The sequence below is a fragment of the Pantherophis guttatus genome, chromosome 5 (genome assembly GCF_059756535.1).
Source record: "Pantherophis guttatus breed Tessera chromosome 5, ASM5975653v1, whole genome shotgun sequence".
Classification (NCBI taxonomy): Eukaryota; Metazoa; Chordata; class Lepidosauria; order Squamata; family Colubridae; genus Pantherophis; species Pantherophis guttatus.
The window spans coordinates 2628301-2651797 of NC_142067.1; the positions used below are offsets into that span (position 1 = coordinate 2628301).

At 44.4% G+C, this 23497-nt stretch overlaps 2 protein-coding genes across 4 annotated transcripts in view; both read left to right on the plus strand.

The window, feature by feature from the left end:
- Positions 1 to 10135, plus strand: part of C2CD3 (C2 domain containing 3 centriole elongation regulator) — an 82327-nt gene extending 72192 nt beyond the window's left edge. Inside the window, exon 33 of one of the 3 annotated variants that reach the window (XM_060682724.2) lies at positions 10007 to 10135. In XM_060682724.2, coding sequence (XP_060538707.2) covers positions 10007 to 10015 — 9 coding nt within the window. In that variant the 3' untranslated portion in view covers positions 10016 to 10135. Of the gene's footprint in view, positions 1 to 1129; positions 1288 to 6711; positions 7055 to 10006 lie in introns of those variants that run through there. The other 2 variants (XM_060682722.2, XM_060682723.2) reach the window with 2 other exon arrangements.
- A 702-nt stretch (positions 10136 to 10837) lies between these two features.
- On the plus strand, positions 10838 to 21425 carry UCP3 (uncoupling protein 3). Its single transcript, XM_087895722.1, has 9 exons — positions 10838 to 10974; positions 11746 to 12411; positions 13624 to 13857; positions 14450 to 14660; positions 15844 to 16041; positions 16591 to 16692; positions 17301 to 17481; positions 19718 to 20255; positions 21237 to 21425. The coding sequence occupies exons 3-8, from the start codon at positions 13732 to 13734 to the stop codon at positions 19830 to 19832; spliced, it is 933 nt and encodes a 310-aa protein (XP_087751848.1). The 5' UTR covers positions 10838 to 10974; positions 11746 to 12411; positions 13624 to 13731; the 3' UTR covers positions 19833 to 20255; positions 21237 to 21425.
- The last annotated feature ends 2072 nt before the right edge of the window (positions 21426 to 23497 follow it).

Sequence of the window (23497 nt, forward strand, 5' to 3'; positions counted from 1 at the left end):
GTATTTGGAAATACAGTGGTACTTTGGTACTCAACTCCTTTGAAACTTGTCGAATTTGATACTCAATGCATTTTTATGTGAAAATGTTTTTGTTTTGTTTTTGCTTTAATTTATATGCCACCTCGGAAGGATGGAAGGCTGAGTCAATCTTTTTTTTAAAATTTGATTTATATGCCGCCCTTCTCCGGAGACTCAGGGCGGCTTACAACGTGCTCAGCAATAGCCTTCATCCTTTTGTATATTTATACAAAGTCAGCTTATTGCCCCCACAAACTGGGTCCTCATTTTACCTACCTCGGAAGGATGGAAGGCTGAGTCAACCTTGAGCCTGGGGAGATTCGAACTTGCAGTAATTGCAGGCAGCTGGTGTTACTTAACAGTGCTTTAGTCCACTGTACTACCAGGCTCTAAAATGTTGTCCCACTACTCATCGTTTCTTTGGTACTCAGTGTGCAAGCTAGAACTTGTCGGTGTCGGCTGCCTTATGACTCACCACATTGTTCATTGTGGAAAGAATTTGATATTCGTAGTTTTTGGTACTCATCGCACCTCCCGGAACCAATTAGCAATGAATAGCAAGGTACCACTCTACCTAAGGAGCACGGCCAAGCTAGGATGGCATGTGGAGTTTGCAGAAACTGGGAAGTTAGTATCATAACAGAAATTTATCCTTCCCAGAAAAGGAGAAATGGTGGGAATAAAAAGATATTTGGAAAGGTTAAGAGGTTATGTCTTAGGAATGGGACCCAACTCAACTCTTTGCATTGCATTGGTAGAAATGGATTTTACACCCTTTTCTCCTTTGCACAACCCTCCCCAACTGCAGCCTTGATTTGGTTAAAAACTGTTACAAAGAAAAACGGGAAGTGTCGGAGAGGGCGAGGAAGCCCAGAACCTTCTAGAACTAATTCTTTTCCTCCTTGAGTTTGGAATTATCTTTCCCAGCAAGGAGAGCGTGTGCTAAAACCCAAGGAGGAATCCTTGTGTCTAAATGATAAATCGAGTGACATTTGGGCTCCAAATCTGTTAAGTTTAGAAGCGGGAATCATTATCGGTGCAGAATCACATCCTGTTCTTTCCTCACAGCGCCAAAAATTGGAGGGTTTTTTTTTATTATTATTTTTTATAGCCCTTCTCAGAAAGTTCTCCATGCTGACCTCATCAATCCAAGAACACCAGGATCAGTTTCACTGAGGCGAGTGACGTACGGGCTGTCACTTCCACCGGCGTCAAATTTTAAGAGCCACCTCCTGACCTCTGGAAAATCTATAAAGAGCTTTGGCAAAAGAGGGGAACATCTCGCTTGGGTTAAACCCAAAATAGACCTTTAATGACCCTGAAGGAATGGCCAAGATAAGGGAGCCGTGAACTTCTCTTGACTAAGATCCCTGAGGTTTGCAACAGACAGCAAACTATAAAAGAACAGAAACGTGGGGGAAAATCCTTGATTTAAGACAGGGGTGTCCAGCCTCCGCGACTTTTAAGACTTGTGGACTTCAACTCCCAGAATTCCCCAGCCAGCCATGCAAGGTTGGACACTCCAGATTTAGATCCTGATGGACCCCTCCTCAGAAAGACTCCACTTTAACATCCATCACCCCACTCCTTGCAACAAATGATTAAAATATTTAGACAGGGAAGAGGTTGACTCGGAAAGAAATCAAGATTGCCATTCTCCACGATCTCTAAAGGCAGAACAGAAAGGAATTCCCCCTTTTAAAAAAAATTAAAATAAGCCTCAAAACTACAATACAGAGTCCCTGGGGGGAAAAAAAAACTTTTCCAATGCTGTGAGAAGGATTTCAATCCTTGTCCTGGCTTTTCCCACGGTGCCTTTGAGCACACAGTTTTCTGATGGCAAAGTTGCAGGGAGACAGTAGCATCGCCCTAAAAGCACCGGCATTGCTGACGGAAGGTTTTCGGGCTTAAACTTCTAGCATCGGAAGTTGCAAAGGTGAACGAGATGGGCAGTTTCTCAATGGGATGGAGGGATGGATGAATGGGGTGGATGGATGGACAGGGAGAGAGAGAAGGAGAAAGAAATAGATAAAGAGTTGAGAGATGAGAGAAAAACAATGGATGGATGGGTGGATGGATGGACAGGGAGAGAGAGAAGGAGAAAGAGAGAGAAATAGATAAAGAGTTGAGAGGTGAGAAAGATAAATGATGGGTGGATGGATGGATGATATAGACCAGGGATCTCCAACCTTGGCAACTTTAAGACTTGTGGACTTCAACTCCCAGAGTTCCTCATCCAGCAAAGCTTTGGGAGTTGAAGTCCACAAGTCTTAAACTTGCCAAGGTTGGAGACCCCTGATATAGATGATAGATGGACGGGTAGGTGGATGATAGATGATAGATAGATAGATGTCAGATGATGATGGATGGATAGATAGATAGATAGATAGATAGATAGATAGATAGATAGATAGATGATGGATAGATAGATAGATAGATAGATAGATAGATAGATAGATAGATACATGTCTGAGGATGATAGATGGATGGATGGATGGATGGATGGATGGATGGATGGATGGATGGATGTCAGATGATGATAGATAGAGAGAGAGAGAGAGAGAGAGAGAGAGAGAGAGATAGATACATGTCTGAGGATGATAGATGGATGGATGGATGGATGGATGGATGGATGGATGGATGGATGTCAGATGATGATGATGATGATAGATAGATAGATAGATAGATAGATACATACATACATACATACATACATACATACATACATACATGTCTGAGGATGATGGATGGATGGATGGATGTCAGATGATGATAGATAGATAGACAGACAGACAGACAGACAGATCGATAGATATAGAATACTTTATTGTCACTTTGAATGTACACTAACTGGCATACATTAAAATGAAATTACATTGCATACAGCTCTCAAAGGGTCAGAGAGAGAGAGAGAGAGAGAGAGAGAGATGCCAGAAACCAGGCTGCTCAAACAAGCGATGCCCCATTCATCCATGGGATGCAGGAAGCACATGAAACCACGTTCCCTCCGGTCCGTGGAAAAAATCTTCTCTCCATGGAACCGGTGCCTGGTGCCCAAAATGTTGGCGGCCAGTGAGCAGACGGGTTCTCCATGAGGACCAGAAAGTTGAGGCAATGCACCAGATCCTTCCCAGCTCATCTGCGATCCCTTGTGGTGGAAGTGGCCCAACCTGAAGGGGCTGGATCAGCAGAGGGAAGTCTGAGGGAAACCTTCCGTCCACCTGGCTGCCTTTTCCCAACTGGCCTCCTTTGCTGACTCAAGCTGTACAGAGGCGAACCGCAGCCGGTGGCAGCCGGATGAGTTTTCGGCTACGACAGCAACACCACACCGGCCTGCAGGATAGCTGGAGGGGAGCCAGCTGCCCTCTTTTGCCAGCCTCTTAAGATGCTTTAAGCAGCCCTGTCGGCATTGAAGGGATCTCGGGCTTAAGTGTGAATAAGCATGTATAAATAGGAGGCCCGACACCCGATCCGTGTGTCATTTGTGTTTGAACTTTCAGCAACTGGAAAGTTACAGCATTTGGGAGCCGAAAACCACCCTGAACAGGTCCCAAAGGGGGGTGGGTGGTGGTTTTGTTTTTCAAGAAGCAACTGGACTTTCTGTTTTTTTTTTTCTTTGAAGACATTTCGCTCCTCATCCAAGGAGATTCTTCAGCTCTGCAAGGAATATCAATCCTTCCCTTCCCCAGAGCTCTCTATCTATCCATCCATCTATCTATCATCTCTATCTATCTATCATCCATCTATCTATCTATCATCTTTCTATCTATCTATCATCTCTATCTATCCATCCATCTATCTATCTATCATCTCTATCCATCTATCATCCATGTATCTATCATCTATCTATCTATTTATCTATCTATCATCTATCTATCCGTCCATCTATCTATCTATCTATCCATCCATCTATCTATCATCTCTATCTATCATCCATGTATCTATCTATCATCTTTCTATCTATCTATCATCTCGTATCTATCCATCCATATCTATCTATCATCTCTATCCATCTATCATCCATGTATCTATCATCTATCTATCTATCTATATCTATCAATTAATCTATCTCTATTATCTCTCTCTCTCCATATATATATATATATATATATATATATATATATATATATATATATATATATATATATATATATATATATATATATATATATAATCTGTTTATCTGATATTTTTAAGCCCCAGCCTTCCTCCCTGGCACACATATTTTGATGACCCTGGGATTGAGATCCAGCCGTTTGCAAAAAAAATAAATAAAAATTTGTGCCTGTGGTGCTAGAACTGAGAGGAGGCGAAAGTGCAGCCGAGTGTATTATTAGCGTCTGAGTTTATTGCTTGGATAAGCTGAACTCAGCCGAGAACGGCCCCTTTTCTAGAGGCCAGCCCCCCTTCCTAGAGTTTCAGGGTGCAGGTGGGAGCGAGGAAAAACAGGCCCCCTCAGTAGGTGAAAGGTGGGAGGGCCATTAATAGCTTGTGACCAGCTGCCTGGCTGGGCTGCCCTTTTGCAAAAGGGAGCTTTATTCCCAACCAGGGTTTAATATTGCAGAACAGAGTTTAATGGCCACCCCACCCACCGCTGTGCTTTCTCTTGGCTCGCCTCCCTTCCTTTCCCCAAAGTTCAAGGCTGCTGTTTTAAAAAAAAAAAAACACACACAGGCCAGGATCCTTCATCAGCAAAATTCAAACCTGTGATGGAAAAAAGAGCATTCTCCTCTGTGTAAAAAATGCAGTTTTAAAAAACGTGTTTGCAGAGCAGTGGGAGGGGGTTAAAAGTGTTGGAAGGATGCTAGTTTGTTGGCAGGAGGTTGGCCTGTTGTGATTCTCGGGCGATCCGGCTCACTCGCCCCAAGGGGGACCCTCCTTTCTACAATACCTGTAATTCCCCCCCCCCCATTTACGACCGTAATTGAGCCTGAAATTTCTGCTACTAAACAAAACAGTCCTTAAGTGAGTTTTGCCCCTGCAGTTGTTAAGTCAGTACAGTTGTTTAAGTGAATCCGGCTTCCCCGGATTGTCAGAAAGCCGGAAAAGGGGATCACGTCACACACACACACACACACACACACCGGGGACACCAAAACAGTCATTAGTACACGCCAGTTGCCAAGCCAAAGTCTGAATTTTGATCTCGTCGCCACGGGGATACAACAACGGTCGTACCTGTGAAAAACGGTCATAAGTCAGGTTTTTTTCAACGACTTTGCAAGGCGTGGACTTCAAAATTCCAGACTTCTCCCGCAAAACGTTGGATCTTTCTTTCCTAAGGCAAGAGATTCCCGCTATATTTCCATTAAATTTCATTCATTTAAGGCAGCACAGCTGGCTGGAGAATTCTGGGAGTTGAAGTCCACAAGTCTTAAAGCGGCCAAGTTTGAAGACTTCAGATTTAAGGATTAGCCCCCTCCTCTGCCGTATCGAATTATTTTTGCATTTTGTTTCTGTCTTAACAGGGTATCAACCTTTCCACCCGATTTGAGGGTGGGGGACATAGAGTTTTAACCGTCTGTGTATTAATGGAGGGAGATTGCAAAAGCTTCCTGGTTCAGGCTCACCTTTGTCCTCACCTGCCTGGGGAGCCCAAGGCAGGCGGACGGACGGGTTTGACTTTCCCACCCAGCTTCTCCTTCTTGCAGCATCGCGTGAAGGGCTCCCTGGTCATCTGAGGATCCCAAGGGGACAGGCATTTTTCTTCCCAGCAGTCGCAGCTCCAAAAATCTACTAAAGGCTGGCTGGATTCTGCTGCAGAGCCCCGAGGACAGGAAGCACAGTTTTCTTTCGCCATCTAAATTCTCTCTGTCCATCCATCCATCCATCCCTACCATATCTATCATCTGTCTTTCTCCACACAATATCCATCCATTCATGTCTGTCTGCCTGTCTATCTTACCTATCACCTCTATCTCCTATTTATCTCTTCATCTTTTCTGCATCTATCAATCCATCATCTATCTCTGTTCTTCTCATCTATCCATCCATCCATCACTAAATCATCTGTCTCTCTGCACTCAATAGGCAGCCAACCAGCCTTCTCTTTCCCTCTCTCTCTCTCTCTCTATTTATCTATGTCAGTCAGTCAGTCTATCTATCTATCCATCCATTTATCTATCCACCCACCCACCTATCCATCCATTCATCCATCCTTCCATCCATCATCTATCTATCTATCTATCTATCATCTATCCATCCACCCACCTATCCATCCATTCGTCCATCCATCCATCTATATTTATCCATCCACCCACCTATCCATCTTTCCACCCATCCATCCTTCCATCCATCTATCTATCATCTATCCATCCACCCACCTATCCATCCATTTATCCATCCATCCATCTATATTTATCCATCCTTCCATCCATCCATCTATCTATCTATCTATCTGTCTATCTATCTATCTGTCTATCTAATTTATATGGCATCCATCTATTTTGCAAAACGACTTTGGGGGTTTCAGAATCTCCCAGCAAATCAGTTGTTCCCTAAAAGGAATTTGTGTTCCTGAACTTTTAATTTCTTGATTGTTAGTTTTGTCTATGCACCGAACTTAGCAACTGCCCATCTCACTCCCAGAGCAACGTCTGGAGTCACCGTGGAAATTTGGTTTTTTTGAGATGATTTCTGTATAAGAGCAACAAAGAAGCTCTTGAGAGCCATTTTCCTTTCCTTCTGTTTCAGGCTGGAGAAGGCCGAAGTGAGGTGCCGGGAATTCCTCACCGAAGGCCCAAGCCAAGCCCGATGCCTCTTCAGCTGCCCGAAGAGGAAATGAAAAGAATCGCTCGGATTTTTTCCACGCAGTTCTCCGAAAAAGTATAAAGCCAGCAGGACCGAGTCCACTTCATGAAACTTCCAGCAAAGGCTGTGACCTCGGCCTTCTCAATGCCACCGACCCCCAAATGCAGAGAGGGAGGGGTCACATCAGCGCAAGATCCCTCTGCTGGACCCCAAGACTCACCTGTGCGCCCCCCCCCGGCCCTTCTTTCTGAAACAGCACCTAATAAACCAGCACTTTGTTCTCCTTGAAGAACGTAGAGACACATGTGAGCCAAGATAATGAACATTGGCATCCCCTGCATCAGTCATCCGAAAGGCAATTTTGGGTTTGGAGTGGGCACCACCTGGACAAACTATTGTTCTCCAGGCCGCATCCTTTCCTCACCGCCTTCTTTTCAGCATCATGTGCCTCCTGGCCTCAGTGTTGGCATGGGAACTGCAAAGATGCCCCTCTGGGCAAAATGACACCCAAGGTCCCTGGCATGGCTGTGGGGAGGGCCCTTAGTATCTACCCCACTTCCTTCCACCCCCTCGTAGTAGAGAAATCCAGATTATTCTTTCTTTTTTTCTTTCTTCCTTCCTTCCTTCCTTTCTCTCTCTCTCTTTCTTTTTCTCTTTCTCCTCTCTTTCTTTGTTTTTCTCTTTCTCTTTTCTTTCTTTTTGTCTCTCTATTTCTTCCTTTTTCTTTCGCTTTCTTTCTCTCTTCTTTCTTTTTTTCCTTCCTTCCTTCTCTCTTTCCCTCCCTCCCTCCCGTTTTTCCTCAAATATCAGTGCCACTTTGAAGAGATTCTACCTGCCATCCAAAACTGATTAATTGTCACCTTAGTGATAGGAAGATAGGGGGAAAAAGCGCATTGCAGCAACAGAATTATCTTTTTTTTCCAATCTCCACCTTTTGGCTTCATGTCTTTTTTTTTCTTTTTTCTTTTTTTGAGCATTGGAGAGGAACAGATTCGTTCCAAAGAGTTGGATCTCCAAAAAGTTGCACTCTGGCTACCTCGGATCCATAAAGGCACTCTCCCTCCCTCCTTCCCTCCCTTCCTCTCTCTTTAAAAATCCACCCTGGATCTCTCGTTTACCTTTTCGTTTCTTTCCATTTGTCTCCCATGGGAAAAAATAATAATCCTTTCTGGATTCTTTGCCTGAAGGAATTTGGAAGTGAACACCTGAGCCTGGATTAAAAAGGGCATCCTTTCCTGAACCACATTTTTTAATTGCTTTTCTTTCAAGCACCAACCTCTCCAATAGATTTGCCCGTTTGAGGCTTACCTGGCTATCCTGGATGAAATCTGAACTGGAAGGGATTGTAGGAGAGCAGTTATGAATTTAGGATGCCTGCTCCGTTCTCACAGGATCGGGGGAAATGCTCCATCTGTGGAAGATTTCCCAGCTTTCCACAGCAAAAAAAAAAAAGCAGTCAACTGTAGGATGTGGAAATTTGCATCCAGCTGGACAGGTGTATCTGTGACTCTAATCCAGTGTTTCTCAACCTTGGAAGCTTGAAGATGGGTGGACTTCAACTCCCAGAATCCCCCAGCCAGCAGCGCTGGCTGGGGGATTCTGGGAGTTGAAGTCCACCCATCTTCAAGCTTCCAAGGTTGAGAAACACTGCGTCTAATCAATTGTATAAGCCTTGATTCTCCTGTTTTTTTCCAATTTTGGGGAACATATCAGGTTTTGGGGAAAAATAATGCATCCGAATGGAACCGTGCTAATTTATTTACGAAGTATTTTTTGTTTTAGTTTTTATTATTATTATTGTGATTCTGGGTTTTTACACAATAAAAATGATATTTTTATGAATTCAAGCATATTTCTTCGATAGCAAGGTAACGTTTGAGGCAGGAGAGCAGCATTTCCAGGGTGGGATTCAGCTGATTCGGATCAGTTCTGGCAAACCAGCACCCAGCCCACCTGCCCTGGTGCTATGCTATCCTATTGAGTTGCATTTTTTTAAGCTGTGCACGTGTGCAAGCATGTATGCAAGCAAAACACATGCGCAAAATGGCATGTGCGCTTTCTCTCACATTTTCGGTGCTGGGGCGAACCGGTTGTTAAATTATTGTGAAGCCCACCACTGGGTGTTTCTCAACGTCCCGTCCCTTTAAGAGGTCTGAACTTCAACTCCCAGAATTCACGGGTGGCTGGGGAATTCTGGGAGTTGAAGTCCAGACCTCTTAAAGGGGCCAAACTCAAGAAACACTGCAGTATATATTTCCCCAATGCTGACACTTTCTTCCGGAGGCTGTAAAATTTGAGAAGAGAAGATAATACCCAGGTTCTGTCTAGAGGTAGTCCTCGACTTATGGCCAGTTGATTATCAACAATTCAAAAGTTATGGCGGATCTCAACCAGGCACAAAAGATTCAAAAACTCACATTCGTTTCTGGTTTCCTTCAAAAAATGCCCATTGTAAATACTGGGTTTGGTTAACAACCATTGCAAACAAGGTCACAAAATCGGCATTCATTTTTATTTTATTTATTTATTTATTTATTTATTTTATTGGATTTATATACCGCCCTACTTGCGAAGGACTCAAGGCGGTGAACAGCCACAGAATAAAACACATAAATACAAAAATTTAAAATAGAATAAAAACGAATTAAATAATTTGGCTGAGACGAATTTAAAATACCCCATAATTTAAAAACAAATTAAAATTTACATTTAAAAAGGGAGAAGATTTAGAATTTTTAACCATTGTAAAAAAAGATCGTCAAATCGGATGCAGTCACATGGTGACACACTTAACAACCAGTAAGACCTACGACCGTAACTGAGCTCAATTGTAGTCCTAAATCGAGGACTAACCTATATTACCATACCACAGCTTAAAAATTAGGCATAATTTTAATATTAAAACGAGAGCAAAGTGCGACCAACCCAGCTGGTCCATTCCTACAATGGGAAAAAAAAAAAATTGCAAACGCAAATTGTTGAAAATTTGAAATTGAGAATGCAAAAATCAACCCTTCCCAACCTGCTCCCCTTCCAGAGCTTTCCAGTCTGACTCCCATCACCCCCAGCCGTGAACCATATGAATTGGGGATTGTGGGAATTGAATACTACGAAGGAAGGCAGTGAGGCTGATTTGCTACAGAGAAAAATCCCCTCGTTTTAACTTGTTCTCTGGGCTTCTTCTCCATATCCCCAAGAAAAGATACACAGTTCAATTCTTATCATTCTGTTTTCTCAGAAATCCTGATTTTTCCATCCAGTCGCCTGCATGCAGGATGCAGATTTCCCATAAAGGTAAAGGTTCCCCCTCGCACATACGTGCTAGTTGTTCCTGACTCTAGGGGGCGCTGCTCATCTCCGTTTCAAAGCCGAAGAGCCAGCGCTATCCGAAGACGTCTCCGTGGTCATGTGGCCGGCATGACTCAACGCCAAAGGCGCACGGAAAACGCTGTTCCCTTCCCACCAAAGGGGGTCCCTATTTTTCTACCTGCATTTTTTACCTGCTTTCGAACTGCTAGGTTGGCAGAAGCCGGGACAAGGAACGGGAGCTCACCCCGTTAACGCGGCACAAGGGATTCGAACCGCTGAGCTCCCGACCTTTTGATCGACAAGCTCAGCGTCTTAGCCACTGAGCCACCGCGTCCCTCCAATTTCCCATAAGAGGTGCCAATAATCCGAATTATTTCTGACTCGTTCTCTCCCAGGTAAAATGCTACTCTTCCCCCTTGGTGTCGCTTTGCAATTCCACCTTCTAACAGTGAGGCTATTTTAATATTTTTGCCAGACAACCCAGCTGGCTGTGGGAACGTTCTTCGGTTGCTAGAGGCACCCAAATAAGCGGAGCGTGTTTTCCTGAACTGTTCGTCCCAGAAACTCGAGAAGAGCCTGGAATTTTCTCCTGCCATGGAGAAAACTTCTTTTTTTTTTTTAATTTCTTGTGACGTCCGCAACAACAGTGGCGGAGGTCACACCATTTCCTGGCCTTGGTTGCGGTTACAACTGTAAATTGTAAGCACAGCCTGTTCCTAGAAACGTCCCTAAATACGCAGAGAAGTGGCTGGCGCTGGGCTGGGAATGCTCCAATGTGAATTCCTTTAGTAAGCAGGGGGCTGGACCAGATGACCTCAAGGATGCCTTTCAGATGGACGGCTCCGGGTTCCGAATGAGTTGCACGCTTGTGGATTTGCAGCAGATCTACCAATACAGGTAGTCCTCGACTTGCAACCAGGGTTCGGTCCAAAAATTTCTGTTGTTAAGCAAGACAGTTGTTAAAAGTAAGTTTTGCCCCGTTTAATAACCTCATGCCGCAGTTGTGAATCACTGCGGCTGTTAAAAGTCAGTGAAACGGTTATTAAGTGAATCCGGCTTCCTCTGTGACTTTGGGGGCGAAGCGGATTTGCTTAACGCCCACATGATTCATTTTTAACAAATGCAGTGATTCACTTAACGATGGCAAAAAAGGTTGCACGACTCACTTAACAACCAACTTGTCTTAGCAAAGGAAATTCTGGTCACTTAACAACTGTCTCCTTTAGCAACAGAAATCCTGAACTCAATTGTGGTCATACGTCGAGGACTCACCTGTAGCTGAATTCACTCATTTACTAGATTGGCAGAATCCCAAAAATAAATTCCCATCCTTTGCTAAACTGAGTGAAACATTTTCCCCAAGTTTAACACTGACTGAGTTAAGGATGCTGGTACCTTTGCAGCAATCCCTGGTTTGTTTGCACGGAACCTGGTTAAATTGGTTGTGTGAACGCAACCACCTTACACTGCAGAGATGGGCAGCTTGGACGTTTGCAGAAAGAATGCAGGTAGTCCTTGACTTACGACCAAACATACAAGCCCAAAATTTCCCTTGCTAAGCGAGACGGTTCTTAAGTGAATTTTACAACCTTTCTGGCCACGATTGTTGATTGCTGTTAAGTGAATCATGTAGTCATTAAGCGAATCTGGCTTCCCCATTGATTATAGAAGGTCGTAAAAGGGGAACACGGCGACCGTCATAAATCGGAACCAGTTGCCAAGACTCTGAATTTTGATCACGTCACGCCGGGAGATGCTGCAGCGGTCGTAAGTGTGAAAAACGATCCTGAGTCATTTTTTTCAGTGCGGTTGTAACTTTGAACGGTCACTAAACGAATGGCCGTAAATCAAGGACCAGCCATAACCCTGTTTCATGTCCACAGTGCCCACAGAAAACCCACCACCCAATTTTTTTCACATAAGGGGTGAAAAAATTCCCTGTGTATATAGTTATTTGCAGAATGACTTACCCCACCGGCTATTTTGGGCCCCACAGACCGGGGACGGGGGGGCGGAGAGGGGGTCATTTCAGTCCTCTCACTGGCTGACCCGCCACACGATCGGTGTTTTCATCCGTTGGCATCTTGTTGAAATGCCATCCCGGCTGAGTTTATAAAGGGGCATCGACAACGATGATAAATAAAAGAGTCCCGACATCTGTTCGAGCCGGACGGAAGGGCTGCTCCCCGCTCGGACCGGCCGGATCGTTGATTGACGGACGGTTCATTGGTAACGATCTCCAAGATTTCATTTTTGCCAGAAGGTTCTTCGAGCGGCGAATGGGGGGGACGCCAGCCTGAGAATCTGGAGAGACGATTATTTCGAGTTGTCCAGGTAAAAATTCTGTTTTTAATTGCTTGGTTTCAGGTAGAGCTCGATTTGCGATCAGTCGCTTACGGGCTATTTATATATGATTTCTCGATTGTGGTTTGTAATTTATGATTGATTATTGTAACTATGATTATTGTAACTGTGACCTATTATGGTATTTGCTGTTTTAAACTCTGAGTTTCTGCACCAGAAACAAATTCCTCGTGTGTCCGATAACACTTGGCCAATAAAGAATTCTCTTCTCTTCTCTTCTCTTCTCTTCTCTTCTCTTCTCTTCTCTTCTCTTCTCTTCTCTTCTCTTCTCTTCTCTTCTCTTCTCTTCTCTTCTCCTCCCCTCCCCACCCTTCCTTTCCCTTTCTCCTTTCCTTTCTTCTCTCTCCTCTCCTCCCTTCCTTCCTCCTCTCCTCTCCTCTTTCCTTTTTCTCTTCTCCATCCTTCCTTTTTCTCTTCTCTTCCTATTCTGTTGTATTCTGCATTCTGTTCTGTTCTGTTCTGTTCTGTTCTATTCTATTCTTATTTTCATATTCTCTTCTCCTCTCCTCTCCTTTTCTCTTCCCTTCCCTTCCCTTTTCTCTCCTCCCCTCCCCACCCTTCCCTCTCTCCTCTCCTTCCTTCCTTCCTTCCCTACCTCCTATTCTATTCTATTCTATTCTATTCTATTCTATTCTATTCTATTCTATTCTATTCTATTCTATTCTATTCTATTCTATTCTATTCTATTCTATTCTTATTTTCATATTCTCTTCTCTCCTCTCCTTTTCTCTTCTCTTCTCTTCCCTTCCCTTCTCTTTTCTCTCCTCTCTTCCCCTCCCCTCCCTTCCCTCTCTCCTCTCCTTTCTTCCTTCCCTCCCTCTATTCTATTCTATTCTATTCTATTCTATTCTATTCTATTCTATTCTATTCTATTTTCTATTCTATTCTTCTATTCTATATTTTTTCATCATTATAACATCGAACCGTCACTAAATGAACCGTTGTAAGTCGAGGACTATCTGTATTTTCCACAAGATCGTCTCTGCGCTCCTCTACCACAAGATCGGATGGATCCACTGTTACTGCACACAGGCATCTTGCTCGGTATCTTCCTATCGGTTCAGCTGGCATGGATTAAACTCTTCGGATTAGATCTCAGTCCAACGTAAACGATACCCATCGTAGTAACCTTAGCGGTTCTTGTGATCGGTTTTAATTTTTATTTTTTATTTTTTCTCCTAGGTTCATTCCTTCCTCAAGGCTGGAGCTGTTTCTGTGGCAACCCTCACAAATTATAGGTCGCAGCCAAAGGAAGATTTCTGGAGTGGAGATTGTCGTTTGCCGAGAAAGATGGTTGGTCTCAAGCCCTCCGAGATCCCACCGTCGGCACCCATCAAATTCCTCAGCGCTGGCACAGCCGCCTGCATTGCTGACCTCTGCACCTTTCCCTTGGACACAGCCAAAGTCCGGCTCCAGGTAGGTCCCAATCAGAATGGCACCGTCACTAAAGGAGACGGTGATTGCAAAGAGTATAAATCAGAGGTGGCATTCAGCCGGTAGCGGAGATTGTGGGTGGGCCTAACCACCTGCCCCAGCGCTATACTGTCCAATTTAGGCACGCTTTTGAGGCTGGGGGCATGCGTGAAAGGCACGCGCCCGAGCAAAGCATATGCACGGAAGGCCGGGTGCATGCAAGGAAGGTGCGCGCAAATGCGCAGGGCGAATCAGTGGTAACAAAATGTGAAACCCACCACTGGTATAAATCCTTCCATCCTCCAGCATTCATCCAGAACCAAAGAAGCTTCTTGGATGAGAAGCGAAACATCTTCAAGGAAAAACAAAGAAAATCCAGTTGCCTTTTGAAAAAATGCACCCTTGGAGGTGGCCAAAGGAGAGAGAGAGAGAGCTATGCCATCGAGTAGGGACTGTGGAGTGTAAAAGGAACCATGCTGGCTGGGGAATTCTGGGAGTTGAAGTCCGCACGTCTTAACCTTGCCAAAGTTGAGAATCTCTGGTTTAGAGCAATGCCAGGATGATAACGCCACACAATCTCCATTTCTCCTCTCAGATTCAGGGGGAATCGAGGACTTGCAAGGCAAGCAGACAAGTGAAATATAAGGGCGTCCTGGGTACCATCACCACCATGGTGAAGATGGAAGGGCCCAAGAGTCTCTACAACGGGTTGGTAGCCGGTCTTCAGCGCCAGATGAGCTTCGCCTCGGTCCGGATCGGGCTCTACGACTCGGTGAAGGAGCTCTACACGCCCAAGGGCTCCGAGCGTAAGTCTGGAGGCTAGCATAAGTGTCTTCTCCTCCTCTTCCTCTTTGTTGTCCTCTTCGTCCCTTCTCCTCCTCCTCCTCTTCTTCTGTCTCTTCCTATTCTCATCTCCTCCTCTTCTTCTCTTCTCCTTTTCATCCTCATCCTCCTCCCATCTCCTCCCCTCTATCTTCTCCTCTTCTTCTCCTTCTCTTCCTATTCTCATCTTCTCCTCTTCTCCCCTTCTCCTTCTTTTCCTGTTCTCATCTATCGTCTCTTTCTCCTTCTCTTCTTCTCTTTCTCCTTCTTCTCTTACTCATCACCTCCTCCTCCCCTTCCTCTTCCTCCTCCTCCATCTTCTCCTCCTCTTCTCCTCCTTCTGCTTTTTTTCCTATTCTCATCTATCGTCTCTTTCTCCTTCTCTTCTTCTCTTTCTCCTTCTCTTACTCATCACCTCCTCCTCCCCTTCCTCTTCCTCCTCCTCCATCTTCTCCTCCTCTTCTCCTCCTTCTGCTTCTTTTCCTATTCTCATCTATCATCTCTTTCTCCTTCTCTTCTTCTCTTCCTCTTTCTCCTTCTTCTCTTCCTCATCGCCATCTCCTCCCCTTCTTCTTCCTCCTCCTCCTCCATCTTCTCCTCCTTCTGCTTCTTTTCCTATTCTCATCTATCATCTCTTTCTCCTTCTCTTCCTCTTTCTCCTTCTTCTCTTCCTCATCCCATCTCCTCCCCTTCTTCCTCCTCCTCCTCCGCCATCTTCTCTTCTTCTCCTTCTCCTCCTCCTCTTCCTATTCTCACCTCCACCTTCTCCTTCTTCTCTTCCTCCTCCTCCTCCCCCCCTCACAAACAGGGTCAAGAGCTTAATCAACCACATCACCAAGGAACCCCTTCTCTAATTTCTCACTAACACCCTCAGCCCTTCGGAGTAGGCCAAGCCAGGAAACAAGGAGTCCACCAAAAATAAACTACCTTATAGCTCTGGGTGCTAATAGCAAGACCTCCAAAGCCTGAGGGAGTTCCCCTCCCTCTTATACCAAAGAGACTCAAGGAAGGGCATCTTGAGTTTCTTTCTCACCCTTCCCTGTGTTCCCGGACTAAGCTCAGGTTTTACTATCGGCTTCCGCGTATCTTGTCCAAAGCCACCTCCGTGCTCTTCGAGGAGGTTCATGTATCCTTTTTCCTTCATCTTCCTCCCTCGTCACATCTCAGATACCAGCATTTTCACCCGCCTCCTTGCCGGCTGTACCACCGGCGCCATGGCAGTGACGTGCGCCCAACCTACGGACGTGGTGAAAGTCCGTTTCCAAGCCCACATCCAGCTGGTGGGGACTCCCAAGAGGTACAACGGGACCGTAGATGCCTATCGAACGATCGCCCGGGAAGAAGGGGTCCGAGGACTCTGGAAAGGTACCTGAAATGTTAAAAAGTAGGATGGGGAATTTGAGAAATATACTGTATTTAGCAACAGAGAAATAAGATAATTAATTGATGTCATTGTAAGAGATTGGGAATTAAGGGCGGATAGTGGTATTGTTCATGTATTAAGAAGAAAATAAGATAAAGAAGTATGGAAAGAGAACATTTATGGCTGAAATAGGAAACAGAGACATGATGTAAAATGGATTGGGAAAAAAAGAACAACATGGCAGAAGCTGAAATAATAAGATACGGTGACAAATGATTAATTTGTGATAAAGGATTATATAAAAGAGATGGAAAGATTAGAATAGATTATAAAGATTATTATGTTTAAGATGTGACTCAGTCAACACTCTGTTCCTAAAATATGTATGATGAAAGAAAAATTCTAATAAAACTTGTTTACAAAAAAAAAGAAAAGAAAAAAAGAAAGAAAGGTGCCTCTTCGCATCTGTTCTTTTCCCAAAGCAATTTTTGAATCCAAAACCTTCATTTTTTTCCACCCAATTAACCAACATTTCCTTCCCTTCCTGGCAGGGACGTTTCCCAACATCACTCGCAATGCCATTGTCAACTGTGGGGAGATGGTGACCTACGACCTCATCAAGGAAATCCTGCTGAAGTATCACCTGATGACAGGTAAGGGAACCAGAGAAAAATTGGGAGGGGGGAAATTCTGCATTACAGGCAGTCCTCTTTTAGGGACGGCTTTGTTTACCCTGTTTCCCCCAAAAATAAGACATCCCCTGATAATAAGCCCAATCGGACTTTTGAGCGCATGGCAATAAGGCCGAGCGCTTATTTCAGGGTTCCAAAAAATATAAGACAGGGTCTTATTTTCGGGAAAACAAGATAGATAGATAGATAGATAGATAGATAGATAGATAGATAGATAGATAGATACCCTGTTTCCCCCAAAATAAGACACCTCCTGATAATAAGCCCAATTGGGCTTTTGAGCACATGGCAATAAGGCCAAGCACTTATTTCAGGATACAGATCACAGGAATGTCCCCCCTCCTCCCATCTCCGAGGAAACAGAATCTTCAAAGGAATTAAGTAGGCAAAAGTTCAAGCTTCTCCTCTCCTTTCATATGCCAGCACTGGAACGCTGACACAAGGACCCTTCCAACTCTGTTCATCTGTAAATGTTTTCTGAAGAAGCATATTTGGAGAGAAGGAGCACCTTCTATCCAGATTCTTGATGCCCGTCATCCTAAGGGTCTTCTCCTCCCTTCTCTCCCCAGACAATTTCCCGTGCCACTTTGTCGCTGCGTTCGGAGCCGGTTTCTGCGCGACGGTGGTGGCGTCTCCGGTGGACGTGGTCAAAACACGGTACATGAACTCCCGTGCCGGACAATACAAGAACGCCTTGAGCTGCATGTTGACCATGGTGGTGAAGGAAGGACCAAATGCTTTCTACAAAGGGTGAGTCACTTGTTCCCCTCACCAAGAGGAGGGTCCCTTTGTCCTCCCCATCCGTCCTCGGGGTCCCCGAGAGACCCACCTGGGGGGACAGAGGGAGAGACAGCTAGTCCTTGACTTACAACCCGTTTGTTTAGTGACCAAAGTCACAACAGCACTGACAAAAGTGACTTAGGATGGTTTTTCACACTTACATCCCCGTGGTCACGTGATCAAATTCAGAAGCTTGGCAACTGACTCGTATTTATGATGGTTGCGGTGTCCTGGAGTTCCCATGTGATCTTCTTTTGTGATCTTTTAAGCCAGTGTTTCTCAACCTTGGAAGCTTGAAGATGGGTGGACTTCAACTCCCAGAATCCCCCAGCCAGCGCTGCTGGCTGGGGGATTCTGGGAGTTGAAGTCCACCCATCTTCAAGCTACCAAGGTTGAGAAACACTGTTCTAAGCAAAGTTAGTGGGGAAGGGAGGCTCACTTAACAACTGGGTTAGAAACATCTGCAGGGATTCACTTAACCCCTGTGGCAAGAAAAGGGGGCAAAACTCACTTAACAAACGTTTCGCTTAACGACAGAAATTTTGGACGTAAGTCGAGGACTACCCGTAATTCCTTGAAGTCCACCTGACCTCCTTCTCCTCCTCTTCTTCTGTGGTCAATGACAACAAGGTTGGACAATGTGCTGAGTGGGCAGAATAAGACTTTCTGCTCCTCTTCTCTAAAGGGCCTTTTTTTTCAGGACTTTCTATTTTTTTCTGTTGAAGACATTTCGCTTCTCATCCAAGGAGCTTCTTCAGCTCTGACTTGGATGGAGGAGGATGGAAGGATTTATATTCCTCGCGGACAACTGGTCATTTGCATCCTTTTTAGAGGGTCGTTGAGGCCACCTGGAGGTTTGTCGGAATCCTCAAGGTCTTTTAGCTATACCATTTGGGATGAAGACCCTTTGAATGTGGTGGGAGTCAGAAAGGATTTCCAGAGGAAAAAAAAATTGCAGACTACAGGAACCATTTGCAACCCCTCAGGTGACCCCGAGGACACAGATCAGCCTCCAAGTGGCCTCAGCGACTCTCTAAAAAGGATGCAAAGAAGAAGACCCTTGACTTTTCACCTACTTATTTTCCCTGCAGATAATATCCCCTAGGAGATGGGATGGGAGGGGGGACATTCCTGTGAGTTGAAGTAGTAGAGATGGGGAGAGTGACTTGGAAGATGGCCAATGAGACGCTGAGAATTGGGGAATGGAAAGGGAAGGGTTTGGGGGTCAGAGGGTCAGTGTCGGCTACGATGAAGTTGGGGACAGATCATTGTACTCAATAAATGAAAGATTTCATCAAAGACTATTTGTTTGGAAATGCAATTTATTTGAGACGACATCGGAACCTGACACTTGACCTGGAGGACGGAGAATCTCTACAGACCTCTATGGGGGGCGGGGGGGGAGAGAGTTTGGGGATGGTGGGGATTCAGGGTACAGTCAAAATGCCATGATGGGGACCCAACATGGTGCGATCAAAGCTCCATCCATTTTAGGAGGAACGTTGCGGCCTCCATCTGGACATTTTGACTGCATTTTGTGGACACTCTGGTGTGGGTTTTGATTGGCAATTTCAGGGCAATGCAGATAGTCCTCGATTTACAACTACCATGGAGCCCAAACTTTCTGCTGTTGCTAAGTGAGACGGTTGCTAAGCGAGTTCTGCTCCATTCTACGACCTTTCTTAAGGTTATATGTCTCTCGTGGCCAGCCATGAGTCAAAATTACACTTTTGAGAAGAAAGAGCATCTTCAGCAGGGATCCAAAGAGTCAAAATATCAACCGTGACCTCCTGATCCGAAATCCACCACGCTACTGAAGTTAAAGAAGGAGATGGCACATCAAACACACAATTTTGTGGCTACCCTATTGGGGGTTTTGGGGTTTTTTTTGAGCTTCTGAGCACAGAAGCCCTAAAAACTTACTTTTTTCAGTTAGCCGGGCTGGCCTGATTCCATGTTTGTTTTAACCTTTGATACTGATTTTTAATTGAAATGTTTTAAATTATGGGCCACGTTTCATTTAAATTATTTTTAAAAATTATTTTAACTTGTGTACAAATATTTTTATTTTGGCTGTTCACCGCCCTGAGTCCGAAAGGAGAAGGGCGGTATACAAATCTAATAAAAGATAAAAGATAAAGATTAAGAAACTTCTGCATTGTCTCGGGCACCAGCCATTTAAATTCCTTTTTTCTCGTTTTTCCAGCTTCATCCCTTCTTTCTTACGGCTGGGGTCCTGGAACGTGGTGATGTTTGTGTCTTACGAGCAGCTGAAAAGGTTGATGGTTTTGGCCCAGGTTTCTTGGGGAGCCCCCTACTGAAGTTCGGCGTCACCTCCGGCAGACCTGATCCGATTTGGGGCAACCGTCTCTCCTTGAAGAGAGACACGGAAAGGAGAGATTTTAACCAAAGGACTTTCTGCAAACAGTTCTTGCTGTGATGGCAAGCGTACTTATCAATTATATTAATTGCTACGAATGCTGTGCCCTGTAAGGCATGAATAGAATAGAATGACAGAGTGGGAAGGGACCCTTGGAGGTCTTCTAGTCCAACCCCCTGCTTAGGCAGGAAACCCTACACCATTTCAGACAAAGGGTTGCCCAATCTCTTCTTTAAAACTTCCATGAGACTTCAGGCACTGCAAGAAAACTTATTATCCTATAAACAAGCCACAACTGGACATGGATTGCGTATCCTTGCCACCCCAGATGTGGATCACATATCACGCGAATGGATTCCGAGAGGTAAGGATTGTAAAATGCCACAAAACCACCCGATCCCTAGCTTGATCCGTGTTTCTGAAACATGTTAAAGCAGTGTTTTTGAAAGTTGGCCGCTGGAAGACGGGCGGACTTCAACTCCCAGAATTCCCTGCCTTAAAAGCATTCTGGCTAGGGAATTCTGGGAGTTGAAGTCCACAAGTTGCCAAGGTGGAAAAGCAATTTTTGGGGTGGGATGGGGGGGGGGCATGAGGCTCTGCACCATCAGGGTTGGTGTTTCCCCAACTCAGTAACAATTTGCAAAGGTTGTTCAATGGAATAGCTTTGCACACCCAAGAAAACGCAGTGAAAAAGCCACTACATACACACACACACATTTAAAAATTATAGTTGCGTATTAAGAAGCAAAATAGAAGAAACAAATTCAATTGCCAGGGGTCTAAAAGGCCTTGTGATAAAGTTAACATCTTCTGCATAAGTCTGTTTGAGGTAGCAAGGGAAAAAAATGCTTCTGTTTTTCTGCAAAGGGTGAAAATGAAATTCTGAAACTGATCAATTACAAAACGGTACAAAAACGTTGCAAGTCTGGATTCCCCAAGTTGAAAGTATTTGTGTGTCTTTTTTTCCCGCATAGAAAATAATGGAAGCAACAGTGAAGCATTTTCTCCCCAGTCAGCCTCTACCATGTTTTTTTTTTTTAAAGTAAAAATAATCCTCTTGGTCATTTTTTCTCTAAGAAGGGTGGTTGGTAGCACTTAGCTTATTATTGCTCTTCCTACTCCGATAACATTAAATGAAAAATAAAGAAGTAAGGGCTGCTTTAGGTTTTCTGTAATTTTCTAATGCAGTGAAGCTTGAAACATTTCAAGTTTTGGTTCATCAGAATATCCTAAGTATTTATTGACTTGCTGTTTATTTTGTTGGAACATTTTTTTTAAAAAAAATTATGTATAACTTTAGACTGCTGTGACTAAACCTTCTTCCTTTCTGCTTTTTTTTTTCTAGTGAAGGAACCGGTGAAAAAGAGAGCCTATTTTCTGAAATCCTGCTAGGGAATTCTGCCATAAAAATAAATTCTAATAAATTACATGGGGAAACTAAGGGCTTCCTCCCACAACAGACTTTCAGGGATGAAATCAAAGCCCTTTGCCTTGTCTCCAGTATTCTTTCAATAAACTTTTTAAAAAATGCAAATATCTCTGAGATTTATATCAGTATCACTTTAATCAGCCGCTTACTCAGAACAATTCTTATAAACAGAAGTCACAATTTATATAATTTTTTTGACACAGGTTTTATGATTAACAAACAAGACCAAAGATATTTATTGCAAAATGGCTACAGAGGGTCAAGACGAGCTAATGAATAAATCTGGTTTTAACATTGAGAAAAAGGACATTACCTTAAAAATGTGAATTGTACGTTGTTTCAAAATTATTGTGTTATGGTATGGAATGAAGTTTAAAAAAAAATATGTAGAGATGGGGAAAACTGCCATCGTCATTGTTGGGAAGAACGTCTGCGATTAAGATGAATGTTTTACCTAGAATGCTATTTTTATTCCCGATCACACTTGATGACTGATGTAGCTCTTAAGCAAGGGTAAAAAGATATTTCTAAATTTGTCTGGCAAGGCAAGAAATGGAGAACTAAATTGCTGCAGGATTCTAAAGAAACAGGAGAGTTTGGACGTCTAGATTTGAAACTGTATTCTGCAGCTTATTGTTGAGCATGGCTGAAAGAGTGGGCGGCTTTAAGAAATAGATGGCTACAGGAATTGGAAGGATACGATTTAAAATTTGGTTGGCACGGCTATTTGTGGTACAATACGGTTAGTCCTCAACTTACGACAACAGATGAGCCCAAAATTTCTCTGTGTCCTGGTGATTGGCCCAAAGTCACCCAGCTGGCTTTCAAGGGGGGGGGGGAGAAGGAAGAGGGGGGGAGAGGGGAAGAGAGGAAGGAGAAGAGGGAGGGAGGGAGAGAGGGAGGGTGTAAGGAAGTAAAGAAGATGGGAATGAGAAGGAGGGAAGGAAGGAAGGAAGATGGGAATAAGAAGGAAGGAAGATGGGAGTGAGAAAGAGGGAAGGAAGGTAGGAAGATGGGAATGGGAGGGAGGGAGGGAGGGAGGGAGGAAGGAAGGAAGGAAGGAAGGAAGGAAGGAAGGAAGGAAGGAAGGAAGGAAGGAAGGAAGGAAGGAAGGAAGGGACTTGAACTCACTGTCCCCTGGTGATTGGCTCAAAGTCACCTAGCTGGCTTTTGAGGGGGGGGAGAAGGAAAGGGGGAGAGGAGAAGAGAGGGAGGAGAAGGGGAAGGAAGGAAGGAAGGAAGGAAGGAAGGATGATGGGAATGAGAAGGAGGGAAAGAATGAAAGGAGGGAAGGAAGATAGGAATGAGAAGAAGGAAGATAGGAAGATTGGAATGGGAAAGAAGGAAGGAAGGAAGGAAGGACGATGGGAATGAGAAGGAGGGAAAGAATGAAAGGAGGGAAGGAAGATGGGAATGAGAAGGAGGGAAGGAAGGAAGATCGGAATGAGAAGAAGAAAGGAAGGAAGATTGGAATGGGAAGGAAGGAAGGAAGGAAGGAAGGAAGGAAGGAAGGACGATGGGAATGAGAAGGAGGGAAAGAATGAAAGGAGGGAAGGAAGATAGGGATGAGAAGAAGGAAGTAGGAAGATTAGAATGGGAAGGAAGGAAGGAAGGAAGGAAGGAAGGAAGGAAGGAAGGAAGGAAGGAAGGAAGGAAGGAAGGGACTTGAACTCACTGTTTCCTGGTGATTGGCCCAAAATCACCCAACTGGCTTTCACTGCTAAGGTGGGACTAGAACTCACCATTTCCTGGTGATTGGCTCAAAGTCACCCAGCCGACTTTCATATCTAAGCAGAACTAGAACTCAGAGGCTCCTGCTTTCTCGCCTGGTGCCTTCACCACCAGACAAAATTATCTGAATTATGCTGGTCTGGGTTCTCTGCTTTTACTCTCAACACACCTTGGGAAGGCAGGTGAAACAGCCTCCTGGAATCTGGCAGCTGAAAGAGGCGAACAGGGAGTCCTCGACTTACGACCAGAATTTCTGCGGCTAAGGCAGGCAGTTTTTAAGTGAGCCACGGCTGATTTTATGACCTGTTTTGCCAGGTTTGTTACGTGAACCACCGTCGTCGTTAAATGAATCACACGGTCCTTAAATAATTTCACTTGTCAGACGGTCGCAAAAGCGGATCACATGACCCTGGGATGCCGCAACTGTTCTAAATACACAACACACA

Excerpts from the sequence above, each read along its gene's own strand:
- UCP3 (XM_087895722.1), top strand. The coding sequence starts at position 13,732 with ATGGTTGGTCTCAAGCCCTCCGAGATCCCACCGTCGGCACCCATCAAA. Across the intron at positions 13,858-14,449 it reads CAGCCAAAGTCCGGCTCCAG|ATTCAGGGGGAATCGAGGAC; the intron begins GTAGGTCCCAAT and ends TTCTCCTCTCAG. Across the intron at positions 14,661-15,843 it reads CACGCCCAAGGGCTCCGAGC|ATACCAGCATTTTCACCCGC; the intron begins GTAAGTCTGGAG and ends GTCACATCTCAG.